Source organism: Apteryx mantelli, chromosome 1 (genome assembly GCF_036417845.1).
Source record: "Apteryx mantelli isolate bAptMan1 chromosome 1, bAptMan1.hap1, whole genome shotgun sequence".
Taxonomy (NCBI): domain Eukaryota; kingdom Metazoa; phylum Chordata; class Aves; order Apterygiformes; family Apterygidae; genus Apteryx; species Apteryx mantelli.
The window spans coordinates 148,643,968-148,658,364 of NC_089978.1; the positions used below are offsets into that span (position 1 = coordinate 148,643,968).

The 14,397-nt window shown below is 37.4% G+C and overlaps 1 protein-coding gene across 1 annotated transcript; it reads right to left on the reverse strand.

Annotated features, from left to right (window-relative positions):
* Positions 1-230: 230 nt before the first annotated feature.
* On the reverse strand, positions 231-14,391 carry GOLT1B (golgi transport 1B). The gene is made up of 5 exons (XM_067306191.1): positions 14,300-14,391; positions 9,645-9,736; positions 7,744-7,922; positions 4,247-4,328; positions 231-2,887 (listed from the first exon to the last, which is right to left on the reverse strand). Exons 1-5 carry the CDS (start codon positions 14,322-14,324, stop codon positions 2,849-2,851), a joined length of 417 nt encoding a protein of 138 aa, XP_067162292.1. The 5' UTR covers positions 14,325-14,391; the 3' UTR covers positions 231-2,848.
* Between the last annotated feature and the right edge of the window lie 6 nt (positions 14,392-14,397).

Sequence of the window (14,397 nt, forward strand, 5' to 3'; positions counted from 1 at the left end):
TTATGTATAGATGCATACAAAAGGTAAGGGGGAATGTTTATGTAAAAGAAGGCTCATTGTAAGAAGGCAACTTTTCCATTTAAGACTAATGTAAGACATTATTAACTACAGAAGTCATAACAGTGTAAGATAGCAAAGCAGTAAGTGTACACACTGCCTAACTGTTGGAGGGGAAAACTTATTAAAACACTCCTAAAACATGTAGGCAAAAAAGACACAAAGACAAATGATAGAAAAAGGTACCCATTTATTCAAGGTATGACAAGTATATTTACAGTATTCATTTGCTCAGAATAAGATTCATCTTTGATTTTTAAAGCAGCAATTCTAAATTACATTTAAAAGGGGAAATGTTCCAAGCATGTTTCTGTTAAAGGTATTTTTGCAATGACAGAAACACTTTAAGGCTAAGTAGTTTTGACCTTTGCTGCCACCCATATTTAGCTTGGCAAAACTGTCTCAAAGACAATCAATGTTACTTTGAGGGATAAAGACTACGCTAAATTCAACATACAGTTTTGTTCCCTTGGACACTTTTCACAACAGTTCACATCTGACAGAAATTGACTTTTGATTTAAAACAATGAATTAAGTAGAAGTGAGATGAACTGTCCCCATCTCAGAATTTCAAAGGGCTAAAATATCATATACAACAACACATTCATCATCTCCAAAAGATATCAGAGTTCTTGTTGATGAAGGTACTTCAGCTTGCCAAACAGTTTGCTTTGAATCAGCACTCCATAGTCACATGGTGCAATCCATCTTTCCCATTAGATTACTTTTCAAAAAACAAGAATGAAAATCTTTAGGTAGCCAACATCTATTGTAAATGATGAACACCGTCTGCTTTAAACAGCACTCGATTCCCACAGTACAGACTAGCATTCTACCAAAGCAAACAAGATCAGTTTGCTAAACAGCCATAGTGTTATTCTGTAGTCACTTAACAGACAACAGATCTATAGGGGCAGTCAAGATTGGTTCATCTCTTGAGGTAGGAGCCACAAGTCATATTTAGTCCTGTCTGTAAGCTATAATACATATGCCATCAAGCAAATATAACCAATTTGTCATTTATAAAATAAAAACACTGATTTTTCAGATGCTATTCATTATAAATAAATATCATGACATGCTTTTTCACTGAATCATTTTATGCCTATTTGAGAAAGAAGCAGATTAAATGTGGAAGTTGGAAACAGTAGATTGCAGCTATTACTACAGTTGTAACAAAAAACCTCATCACATAATACAAGTAAACTTTGTAGTAACTTCCAAAGTGGTTGGTATATAAGGATTTTTCTCAGCTTAAAAGTTAGTTTGGAAAATAACAATTCTAATTTTGTAATTAAAAAAAACACCCAAAACACAGAAAACAGTCATTAGACCTGTAGGACTACATAGCTACTTGAGAAACTGTCATCGCATTTCAGATAGTTTTTAGAATTACATTTGAGGGAAAGGAAGAAAGTTTAAAACAACAAAAAACCCAACGCCTGCACAAACACCATTTACTTACTGATCGCGCTTCTTGTTAGGTGAAGACACTATGTAACTAAGTCTATTAAAAGTGCATGATGTTCAATATTTCAACAGAAACAGAAATGTGACCTTTGCATTAGTAGGGGACATTTATTTTAGGTTTGCACCTCATTCAGGTTAGCTAAGAATCTCTGTAGCAGCAAAGGTGATGATAAAAGTTATGATTGACAGAAGTAGTAAGTTATTTGAAGATAACCCAAGGAACAAGTTATGAAACAGATACCAAGATTGGCACTTGATCTTCAGTTAGCCAGTTAGATCAATTTTCTTCCCAGAGACTCACATACACAGAACTTTAAGTTTTCATTTTATTACTGTAAAAAATAAAATCTTCAGTTTGTAGTTCCAGGGTAAACAAGGAAACCTTAGCTCCAAACGATTTAAAAAAAACAAAGGTTCATGTTTTGATAAGATACATTTCACAGGGTTCACGTCAGCACCTTAGCCAAATGCATTTTTTGTGAACTAAACATTTCACAAAATTTTCATGTTAGTGACAAGGGGCTACATTCTCATCGGGATGCACATGTGTAACAACTCAAGGAGAACAAACTGGAAGGAGTGTAAGTCAGTTTCCAGAGTTCCTCATTGAACTCTTGAAGTTCAGAACCAGTATTTAAGACTGAAGTTAAAGACTGACCTTTTGCATATTCCAAAATGGAAGGCAAATACAATCAACTTACATTTGGCTTTGAAACATTAAGATAACAATGTTTTATTTCAGCCACATATTTACAAAAATGTTAACAACAGAACCATGTGGGATTTCCTTTTTTTGTCATATGATTAAAGATGAATAGTCATCTTAATTTTCATGCAAAGACACATCTCTTGTTACACAAGAAGTTTTTTTGTTTGTTTGTTTTTTGCACTCTGATGGTAGCAAGCAGAGGGTTGGATAAGTTGGGGTCACCCTTAAAAATGCAGGCCTGTTTGTTCTACTGCACCTTCAAAATAAGGAGGTAAACTACAGGCACCATTAATTCCAGAAGGGTTCCTTGCATTTAGCGCGTTTTCCAAAAAACAACAAAAATAGTCTTGAACAGTTGTAACATGGGTTATTCCATGACTTTCACCTCTTCAGTTTACTTCCTGGACTCTGGAGTTACTTTTCCTAGAAGCACACTTGCTGAGCTTCTTTTCCAATGTATATTGTCAACTATACATTTTAAACTAAACTGTTATGTAAAGAATGTTACAAGCTTTTCCTTTGTACACAACTTAATCTTTGTGCTGAGTATTCTTCAAAAGGATTTTATAAATAATACAATAAGTTTAGAATCAGTCTTCTGCCTTCTTGTCATTATACCATGTTGTTGCTTTCTCCAACTTTGTCTACAAGCTGTAGAAAAGGAGACAAAAAGTTCAAAGCTGCATGACACATACGGTGAAATTACTCTCAAATATAGCTTGCTACTTGCGCACAGTTAGTACGCAACTGAATGAGAATCAAATAGTACTCACCAAGGTCTCATGAAATTTAAGTTTGTGAAAATTAAAAATCTTACATTGCAGCCGTGTTTCTGCATGACATGTTTTCTCATACAGACATTAACAGTGCAACATGAAAATGCAACAGAATGGAAAAGGAAATAGAATAATGCAGGTAACACCGCTAGCTTAATGATCAAAACAAAACAATACAGTATCAGCCACACATGCATTAGTAGACCAAGTAAGATATTTCAACTGACCATTACTGTGGATTCTCTTCTGAGCCTACGTAGGCTTTGAATAAAACATTAACAATTATCTTTTTAAAACAAGATTTAACCCCATTATGGTCAAATTAAATGTGTGTAGGTAAGATCAATTGACAAATGAAACACTCAATTGATCAGGATTTATGAGCCAGAACTTGGCCCAAACTGTAAGAGTAGAACAGATTATCTTGAACACTAATTTAAAAAAACACAGACTGTATACATCTCAGTTGCACCCTCCATTAATTTTAATGTAATAGTTATTAAACTGCAGCTTACAAAACTGAGGTTAAAAACTCTTGTGTTAAGGTACAAACAGAAATTAGCACAGTAAAAGTAGTTGACAAAACACCCTAGATTACCATCTTTCTAGCACCTTTTAATTGTCTTCAATTCCCTGGCTATTTGGTTAAGAAAGTGGAAAACTGCATTTGAAAAAATACAAAGCTCATTAAATAGCAAAACCTAGTTTGGTGCAGTGGACCTGAATAAATATTGTATTTGATAAATGATTATGCATCATGAGAATTTCTGGGTTCACCATACATGCTGCAACACTTAATTCTTTGTTCTTCTAGGCCATTTTTCAAAATATATCAAAGTACTGCACAAAGGAGATCAGTGTCCTTCTCATTTTACAGACAGGAGAAGAGGAACAGAAAGGTGGCATGATTCACCTATGGTTACCTAGGGCCAACAGTGAAGCAAGAACCAGACCTCCAGTTTTCCAAATCACAAGCCCTTTCTGCTTGACAGCACTAAAGCAGGGGCAGCTTCTGCAAAGGTTTCCTTTTGTTCCTTTTACATTTAGGAGTCTCTCAATGGGACTGAACATGATCCATATGGTGCAAGAACTCTGCAAGAATGCATTCAATGTCACTGCTCTAAAGTTGCATTTGCTTTATTTCTCAAGTATCTACACTACTGCATCCATTATATTATAATGGATTAAAACACAGTGAAAGTTTCAAATTTTGCATTAAGTACTGAACACTTACCGAGCTTATACCAGGTAAATTCAAGAGATAGCCAAGGACTGGAACTCTTCTAATAAAGCCAACCACCACAGGAAAGAACCCCCTTGAAGTAAGGTATCAGAAGATTGCATAAGTTTTTAGAATTAAACAATTCTTATATTGCTATGAATGAAGAGATAGGAGGCATTTTTAAAACCAAGATTACACTAAAAATCTTGTAGCTTATTAGCAGCAAATTAATTTTACCAATATATGAACAAATATTCAGCAGTGAAAGAAGAAAAACAGAAAAGAGCGTATTTTCAAATGGACTTTTGTTTTTGTTTTCCATATTTGGCAACTCTCAGAGAAGGCTGACCACTAAGGAATGAATATTCAACTTAGTCAACAAAACTAACATTCCCAACTCATTTTCCAGTATTACCATACATATTTTGAGATTAAAAAAAAATATTTTCGTGTTCAAATATTGATTTAATTATCTTATCCATGTCCCAAGTGTCCATGATATTTGAGCTCCTCTGATTTTGTGTTATGGGAAGGGCATTCTTACAATACCCAGTGTAAAAATAACTGAACTGACCTGCAAGCAACTCCCTTTGAAACCAGATACTTTTCAAATTAAGTAAACAAAATTAAGCATGACAAAGTTATCTATTAACTTATTTGACAAACTTATAGAAAGTGAAAAGTTTGAATCGTGAACCAGGGAATGTCTCCTGTCTAGCCCCCCGACACTGTCCACTTCATCTCTGCAGCAGGAATAAGAATTTTCTATGGAAGTATCTCAGCTGTTTGCAGTCAACAGCAGCAGTTCAGCTGTTGTTGGCATTCTGGATTACCTCTTGCTGAGCTACAGATTTCCTGTATAGGATAAGGATTAACATGTAATAGAACCTCAGCCACATGTGAACACTGAAATTGCACAATTCACCATTTTCTCAGCTGCACTGATAGATGACGACTATTTGCTAAATAATATCAAAACCAGCAAGTTTTTTCCTGAAGATTTTCTTATTTAAAGACTGGAGCATTTCAGTGGTCCAGTAAATTGTGATGCAGGATACACAAACTACTTGTAACAGACTAAAACAATTGGTGTGGTCAAGAATTAGGAACAGTCATTATAGGTAGGACAATATTTTTAGCCATAACTTTAGATTCCTGTAATCTAAGCGAGGCTCCAAAAGCAGTTTAGAGTATAACAAGAAACACTGTCCTGTAACAGTCTTCCCCAGTAAATGAATTCTGAGCATGTGAAAGTATGGCAAAGGACTAAACCTCTGATGAGAAATATTCTGGCAGCAAGTTAAATGAAGACAAGAAGGGGAAAGACAGTCTAGATTTAAACCAGTGAAGGATAATAATTGTGGCTCTCTTTCGCTTAGGCCAGATGCATCTTAAAAAAAAATCTTTGCAATCATGTTGTTTAAGGTGTTCTTAGTTGCCACTTCCTAACTTTTGCTTTGTGCACAACATAGGCTTTGCAATTACGTCTAATGGATCTGTGAAAGAAGACTGTGTAAAGCAGTCTAGGTATACAGGACAACAATCTATAAGTAAAGATTCCAGAGGGATCTGAACGCCTAATGGAAATATTTTAGAGGTCGACAATCAAGGGGTTGAAAACAGTATAGTACATTGTTCTTTTGTACTATGTTAGTCTAGCTGAGGTAGAGTTACTAAAACTGCTAACCAGCTAGAACTCCTGCTAAGTGTAAAGGCTTTCCACATAAAAGTCCTGGTAATCCATGTGACTAGAGTCATTCGGACATACAGAAGTGCCTACCTTCACAACACACTGCCCTAACAAATCCAAAGGTGCATCTGTTTTATTATGTGGGCCTAAGAGAAGAACGTATTTCAAAGACCAACGATAAAACTTTCCTGGTTATGGCATGCAACCAAACAGTGGGATCCTGAAAAATCATGTAAAATGACGTATGAGGAAAAACTGAAAGAGTTCCATTTTTTTTTTCTTCTCCAGAAAGGAATAATTTGCCAAAAACATGGTAATGGTTGGAAGGAAAAAACAAAGCCAAAGTAAAACAAAAAGCTTTGAGTTAGTAACCGGCTAATATTGTAGCATGAGATTTAGATTCTAAGAACTGCTAAGCTCTAGAAAAGATTGTCTATAGAAGTTTTAAATAAAACAGGTCAGAAACATTCATCTGGAATTATTTATCCACTGTCGCTATTCTTTTGGGTAAAGTATATTCCTAGTAACCTAGGGATGACTAGTGATCTTCCCTTGAACGTTATTTTATCCTGCTAGCCCCTGGCTAGCACAGATAGTCCATGAATAACTATACTTGTTTAGGCATAACAATTTGTAATTCTTTATAAACCTTTCAAAAGGATGGGTACATTTTTGGAAAAATAGTCTACCTGCTTCATACTGGCTGATCGCATCCAAATGACATCTCCAAGAAGTGACAATATTTTCAGTGAGACACCTTGATTTGCAATTCATTTGCAGGGATATTAAGTTCAAAATAATGCAGCTTAGAACAATAAGAAGCCTAAATTAAAACTGCAAGATGAATTTTCAGAAATCTCAGTATGTCTTCAGCAGGAGCCAAGTTAAGCTAAATACTTTCGAAAAAAATCTTAGTTTAATTAATGTTTCAGGTTATTGAGAGAGAAAATGATGAAAGCAATATTTTGATTAAGAGGAACTACCTTTTTTTTTTCCAGCAGCTGAACACTGAAAAATTTTAGTGAGTCTTGTATTAGATTAATGAGAAGTTCAATGGAATAGTCTTCATCTTATTAGAAGTTTGAAAACCACTAAAAATATTACTTATTAGCAAGTTTTCTGCTTTCCTTTCAAAAGTATGGAACTTCAACTGTATCAATATGTAGGTTTTCACACATCAAATTCATTCACCATTAGTGGTAAAAGCAGAAGTTAAGTGACTTCTTGTAACAGATATAACATGCATCAAGATTGCTGTTCACAAATAAGAATTTTTATATTTACTTAACTTGCTCTAGTTAACCATAAGCAAAACCACTATCTCATACATTGCAAATATATAGGGCATGAGAGTAAGGAAACATTAGAGAAACCTGTTTAGTTTGTCTTTTCAAATGTAGGATGTTTGTAATAAGTATTTTGCCCCATTTGTTAAAGAAAAACAAACGGTTTATGAACAAAGCACATTAAGTATTTAAGTTGCCTTTTTTGTGAGGTAATATTTAAACTCTGCACTGCTAACAGTTTGGGCTCCTAAATATTTTGAAGCTTTACAGTTCTTTGGTTAGATGTACACAACATTATCAAAAATCAGTTTTATACCTGCCTCACACACTTTAGCAGATTTGAGTCTTGGAGCAATACTTACAATACAAGATTTCCACCTCTTGCAAATGTAAATCCATAGCTTTATATAATAGCTATTAAAAATGAACATTCAATGGTTGCTATTTTGCCAGCTGTAATGCTGCAAGACTAGACAAATACAATTATTCCTAAATACACCAATAGAAAAAACCTATTCTGAAACAAGTCTTACCTGAATAATAGGAAGAACCCATAAATTTCAAGGATCATTCCTATCAAAGGCCAACCAATGAGAACTATGAGCACACCACCCAGGAAAAAGCCCGTTGCTTTCATTTTGTGTTTTTGGAAGAAGAATCTAAATGTTCTTTCTAAACCGATAACAAAAGCCAAGCCAGCCACAAATAAAACCTAGAAGAGACAAAAACCAACCAAATAAAGAAAATAACTAATTATATTCCTAAATTTAGGATGTAAAACACATATATAGAGAGTCATTCTTCAAAATCAGATTGCATTTCTTACACAACTTCTTTTAATACCAAGATTGATGGCAAGGAGGAATTCAGTAGTGATTTTCCTTTATAAAAAGTCCATCTTAAAGCATTTGTAGCTAACATTCAAAAGTCTCCTCACATCTGCTTAGAAAATAGGCAACAGTCCACCTTTATGGACTCTGACAGAGTCATGTCTGAAGGCCTGGTGACAACAGTTATCTGTCCTGTAATATAAGCACAGTCATTGTCTCCAGGCAGTGCTGAAGCTTAGTACCAACAACAGTTGAGGCTTCTAGGAATGGAAAACAGACATGCCATGTAAGCATCTCTAGTCTGTAGCATGGACATCTTAATTAGCTTGTACTGATCTACTGAACAATGCTTAAGAATAACTGGGCAAAAAAAGAAAAAAGCTCAAGAACATTATCAGTTATCATGCTTGTTTTACTGTGTAACAATCTTTCTACTGTTTACTAGTAACACTAGAGGCTGAACACTGTCTATTAAATTGGTCCGTGCTAGTTAAAACTACTTCAAGCATCTTTCAGCTACAGGAGTTGTAATTACTCCACCCTCTAAGCATACAACTGGGCAACACTTCTGCTGAAAAGAGAAAAGACTTCAGGTTTGACTCCAGATTAACATATGAAATTTAAGTTTTGTATGTTATTTAATAAAGTATTTTACTTTCTGTAAGGATACTGTATCTTTTCTCAATTATCTTTGGTTACCAGATAGCCTTTCATTGCTCCCCCCTGCAAATATACTTTCCTTTTTTTCCCCTAAACTGCATCACTTTTCTTTAACTCTTTCTCTATACACTTTATTGATGGATCAGAACAATGCTTCAAGTAATGCACCCAGATTCAAATATCCATTTTGGATTTTCCTTCAGTGAATCTCAGTATTACATTCTGCTGCCAAAGAATGAAATTGATCACGGCTCACAGATACTTAGGTGGCAGCAAAGGCTGAGAACAGCCAAGGTGCAGAGCTGTCAAATTTAGGAAAAAAAAAAAAAAAAAAAATCATTCTACATTTGGTTTCCATTGAGAATCTTATGTACCAGAACTAAGATTTACTTTTTATCCTGCTTTAAGTGAAAATTTAATTTGGTAAACACTGAAGATAAAGTTGTCCACTATGAAGAGTGATTGGCTCTTCTACACCTTGATTATCAGTAATTTATGCTTTTTTCTTCATAAAGAGCATGGCTACATTTAATAGTGTACAAAGTGCTTTAGTATTCTTGCCCAGCTAGATAGAGGTACTCAAATCTGACCGTTATCTTACAAGAGCAGGGAAAAAAAGCATCAATAATGACAGCCAATCTTAAAATCTTATTTGCAGCAGTGTAACAACTGTAGAACAAGCTGCTTCTCTTACCAACATGCCACAGGCCTGACCTGGAGGTATTATATTTAGATTGATGTGAGCTGCTCTAACTTTAATCAGGAAAAATGTTTCACTCAAATCATCGAACATAACTCTTCCTTTATACCAAACTGCTACAGTATTTTCTGTGACACAGCTTCAATTTGCTAATATATTTTTCTGGTTTTTGCTTTTGTTTTTTAATATATCACATACTTCAATCTAAACAATGCAGAATCTAAACTGAACAGCAGGCACTTACATTTCCAATAGCCAAAAGAGCTTTGTCAAAGAAGAGGATCATTCCAAAGAAAAGAAAAAACACTCCAAAGCCTGTCAATCCCATTCCAATCTCTGCAAAAAGAAGCAAAATTCAGGATTTAACAAAGCACGGTACCACACAAACTCATGTAAGAAATTTATGGAAAAATACAGAACATCCAATCTACAGAAATTTTAAATTCATAGAAAAACTTGACAGCATATTTTATGACCACTTAAAAACTCTCCCAAATACACAAATCAAGTAGGTGTTGTGGACTCCAATTATTTCAATACCAGATAGAGAGAGATTTGGAAACTGCTTCTTACCAAAAAAAAAAAGGATATATTTGGAGCTGTATACTGAAATGGAGTGCAACAAAAGCATGTATTGAGTACACTTATGGCCAACATCTCTCAACATAGAGGAAAGAGCTTTGTGAACAGATGGTGAAATTTTGCTTTCCCTTTTTATCTCCTGTCCCTTCATGACCACTGCAGTAACACCAGCACCCTCTCCTTTCCATCCTCCTAAAACCTCACATTCCACCTCATATAACCTTGCAGAGCAGTCCCATTTTCCCCAGCTTCTGGATTAGACAAAATCCAGATTAATGCTGTAGGCTCCGAGTTACACATGCTGATAGCTACTACACACTAGCACAGGACTCCTTTTGTCTCCAACCAGTTGCTACTTTTCACAAAACTTGTTGATACCAAGTATCTTTGAGACTTTTGCCTGTCTGTAAAAGCTGCTCAGGAACTATTGGGAAGGGACAAGTAGGATGGAAGATTTGCTTGTCTAGGAAACTAGGCTAGAAATCTCAAACTATGATTAAAGTTACCTATGACAAAAGCCTATGAGATATCTTGAAGACCAAACTTTCAAATACATGCTACTCTTAAAATTAAACCTCTAAGGCTGGCCTTTGACCCTTATATAACCAAATATCAGACATCACAGGAACAGCAGCAACAGAGTTGCGAAAAATTTTTGCATTTTGCATGCACTCAGGGCAAAATCATTCTATTCTTGTGATTGGAGAGTTTCACAACCTACAGCATGCATAAATACAGCTGGCATAAGTAGCAATATAAGCAATAAGCAGCAAAACACACTATGTTGCCTTCACTGTTAGCCAGATTAAAGCTCATGAGTAAAAGGACTAGGAATACTGCCTATTCCCGAACTTTCATTTAGTTAGAACAAAAGTTTTCAAAACAAGTCATGGTAAAGAGATTTGTTACAGCAACATTCAAACATCCCTAACTTCTGTAAGGGCTCACATTTCAGCAAGGTTGCAGACCACATGGTGTTAAATCTGTAATTCTATGAAATCACCTGCTGTATTAAAGCTTTGCTATACACATTTTAACAACTCGATTTTTACAGCAAGAAGAAAAACAGTCTGCATTCTGGAAGGAAAACACTTGGAGGCAGGACTCCAAAGGAATTACCAGCTGCCAATGAGATAAATATACAGTCATGAGAACTGAAAATTCATTCCTCCCTCAGACATAGCACAAAGTAGGGATCAAGCAAGAAGCAGAGGCCAACTCTCAACAGCTGCTGCAATTACTACTCTAACACTTCTCCTGTATTCACTTGCAACATGTTTACAACGAACTCCTGCTACAAAAGATTCAGATTAACTTTAGAAGTCAACCATACTCTCTGATTACTGGGGGGGGGAGGGGGAGGGAACGGGACACAACACCCCACTGTTCTCATCCACCCAAAAACTGCTGCTGAAAGAAACTGAGTAGTCCAGAACTCCTATGCTCTGTTGCTATTCTACAACAGAGAATCTGTTGCAGAGAATTTCTACTATTCTCAGTAAAAGAAAAATGTTACTGGCCTGATTCATATTAGGATTCTGAAAATCAGTGGAAATGCAGACTACATTGAAATGGACAAGTCTTGCAATAAGAACAATATTTGATTGGCATTCCTAGAAAAAACACTAATGCTGTCATTTTATACACATTTGCAAATGATGAACTAGTAATTTTGAAAGAGGAAGAACTGTTTTTAAATGCCTTCTCCTGCACCAGAAGAGCTTTCCTATTTATTACATCAAAACAACTTTCTTCAAGGTCTAGAAATGCAGGAATGTGTACTAGCCATGCGACATTTACTTTTTTTTTGTTATCATTATGATTTACTGAGAGGCGGGAGTAATGCTTTCTCAGTGTTTCTGTGGAAATTCAGTAAGCCATGCAGGAATACTGCAACACTGCATCAAAATAGCTTAGTAAAAATTAGGACTTAAAATTAAGATATATTTCAACTTTTATAAAATAATGGATATAATCTACTAGATAGAAGATGTTCAAAATACTTAGAGAATACTCCTCTGCCCCAAAATGTCTCTATCCTCTCCACTGTCAGAAAACAACAAAAATGCTTTAATTCTTGGAACAATGCTATTTTTGAATGTTCGGGGAAGACAACTGCACATTTTCTCTATCATTTCTGCAAAAAATGAGAAGGGAATTACATACTATAAACTTTCAGAAAACAAAATTTAATGCAGTTTATATGTTCTCAAAAGTGGATTTTTTTCTAAACACAAAGGTAACATTTCAAAAGCTGTATTTAAAACAGAACTTGAAAAAATCAATTTGTTAATGACAAACTAAGTGTATTCTTTTGCAGTTACTGATGAGTTAACCCTCTATTCAACAAATCATTACAAAAACTTCTAGACTATACACTTGCAAATTTAACCTTCCAAAAGTCCACTAATGCAGCAGTCCTCTCCAGGTATTTATCACGCTAGTCCAAGGAATGAATCTACAGGTAATTTCTTATTTTTCCTAGACAGAAATTAGTCAAAAAAAATCTGTAGAGCTATTTCCAGAATTTTGGAAAAAACAGTGAAATTAAAAAAAATGCCAGGGTATTTTAATTACTACTCTTTGCTCTGAAAGTTAAAAGCAATGGAGTCAGCATAGGATTTGGCAGGAGTTGACAAGGAACTAAGAAAAGAAAAAACAGTAGACAGATCTCTTCTTTCTGAAGAAGTTTTTCTTTTTTCCTTGACTAGTCTGGACAGGATGATAGGGGAATGGGCAAAAGCAAAGCCCACAAAGATTTATCAATCAGAAGTCTAAAGAGAACCCTAAAGGTTAGTACTCATCCAAGCAACAGAGCATGGCACCTGGATTTCTCAGCAAATCATTTACTTTAGATCCTGCTAGCCTGCTTTACTGTCCGCTCTATCCTTTGCTTTGGCTGGTCTCTCCAATACCTCTGTTTCCAGTGTCCTGCTCTTAAGTTAGCAAAAAAAAAAAAAAAAAAAGTAAAAACTTAGTAATAAAAACTTAGTTTTTAACTTTCTCTTCTACAACTTTAGCACTTATCCTCCTTCATAACTGACACTACAGTGCTAATCAAGCAGACTTGCTTCCTTTCATGGCAACCAGGGCATTAAAGACCTAACATTCTCCTTTCCCTTGCAGCTTAAACTCTTGTAAGTCCTCTTACTTTGATTTCTTTTTATTTTCCCCTTCACCATCTCTAATTGCAATTATTTCTACTCAATGAAAACAAAATTTTGATCACCTACAAGTTCTTCTTTTACTATTTCAAAATGAGTGTCTGGGCCTCACTTTAAAAGCCTTTCAATGTCACCTGCTCTAGTAACTTCCATAGTTGTTTCCTCTGCTTTTTTTGGAGGAAGTCCTAACTATCTACTTTGCCCTTTCTTTTCACATGCGATTCCTTTTCTGAACTAGCTGACAAAGGCATTTTCCTGTCCTACTTGTGGGGTTTCCAGAACAACCATTGAAAACATTTAGTGTGGTAACAGCAAGTTGAGAGAGGGGCAGTAAAGTCATTGATACATAATTAAATAATTCAAAAACATTAATGCCCGCATGGAAGGCATACTAGGAAAAGATGTTTTGGTAAGTCTTTCTTTTGTTTACCATCCGGCTTTCATTCATTCTGTTCTGTTACCATCACCTCATGGTGACACTGCCAACACGAGGGATCTCGCAGCCCAAGAAAAACACTAGAAGTAACAAGGCAGGCGACGATACCCTCCCAAATGGCAGGGAAGCCGCCCCTAGGGAGCACTCCTCTGTGAACTTGCGTCCAGCCTCATCTTCCGTTTGGCCCGGCAGCTGAGGCTGTCGCCACCAGAGCCGAGCCAAGCCAAGCCGGGGCGAGGGCGGTTTGGACACCCCTTATGAAGCGGCAATGCTGCGAGGGGCGGCCAGGACTCCGCCCGCGCCCTCCCGGCCCCATCGCGCGGCCGGTTTCCACCTGGTGCCAGGCGGGGACCGCCGCGGGGCGGGGAGCGGGCGCGCCGCCGCCGCCCCCTCGCCCGCGCCTCGCCGCCGCCCCAGCGCCGGGAGCCGCCCCTGCACCCCGAGCTCAGCGGGGGCGCCCGGGCACAGGGGCCCGGCCTGAGGGCTCCGAGCCCTCCCCCCGCTAACGGCTGTAACCGACATGGCACAGAACAAAGCAGGAGGGCCCGGGCGGGTACGGGCCCAGGCCCGGGCCCGCCCCGCGGCGCTCGCCCGCCGGCGGCTCCCCCTCCCCAGCCGTCCTCCCCCCCGCAGCTCGGCCGCCCCCGCGCCCCGCCGCAGGCGACCCGCTCGCCCCCTCCCACCGCGGGCTACCGGTGCTGAGCGGGCGGCGCTTACTCTGGGTGTCCGAGAGGGAGATCATGGCGGCGACAACGCTGGGAGCGGGACCGGCGGCGCGGGGGGGGGAAAGGGGGGGGATGGCGGGGATGGTGCCC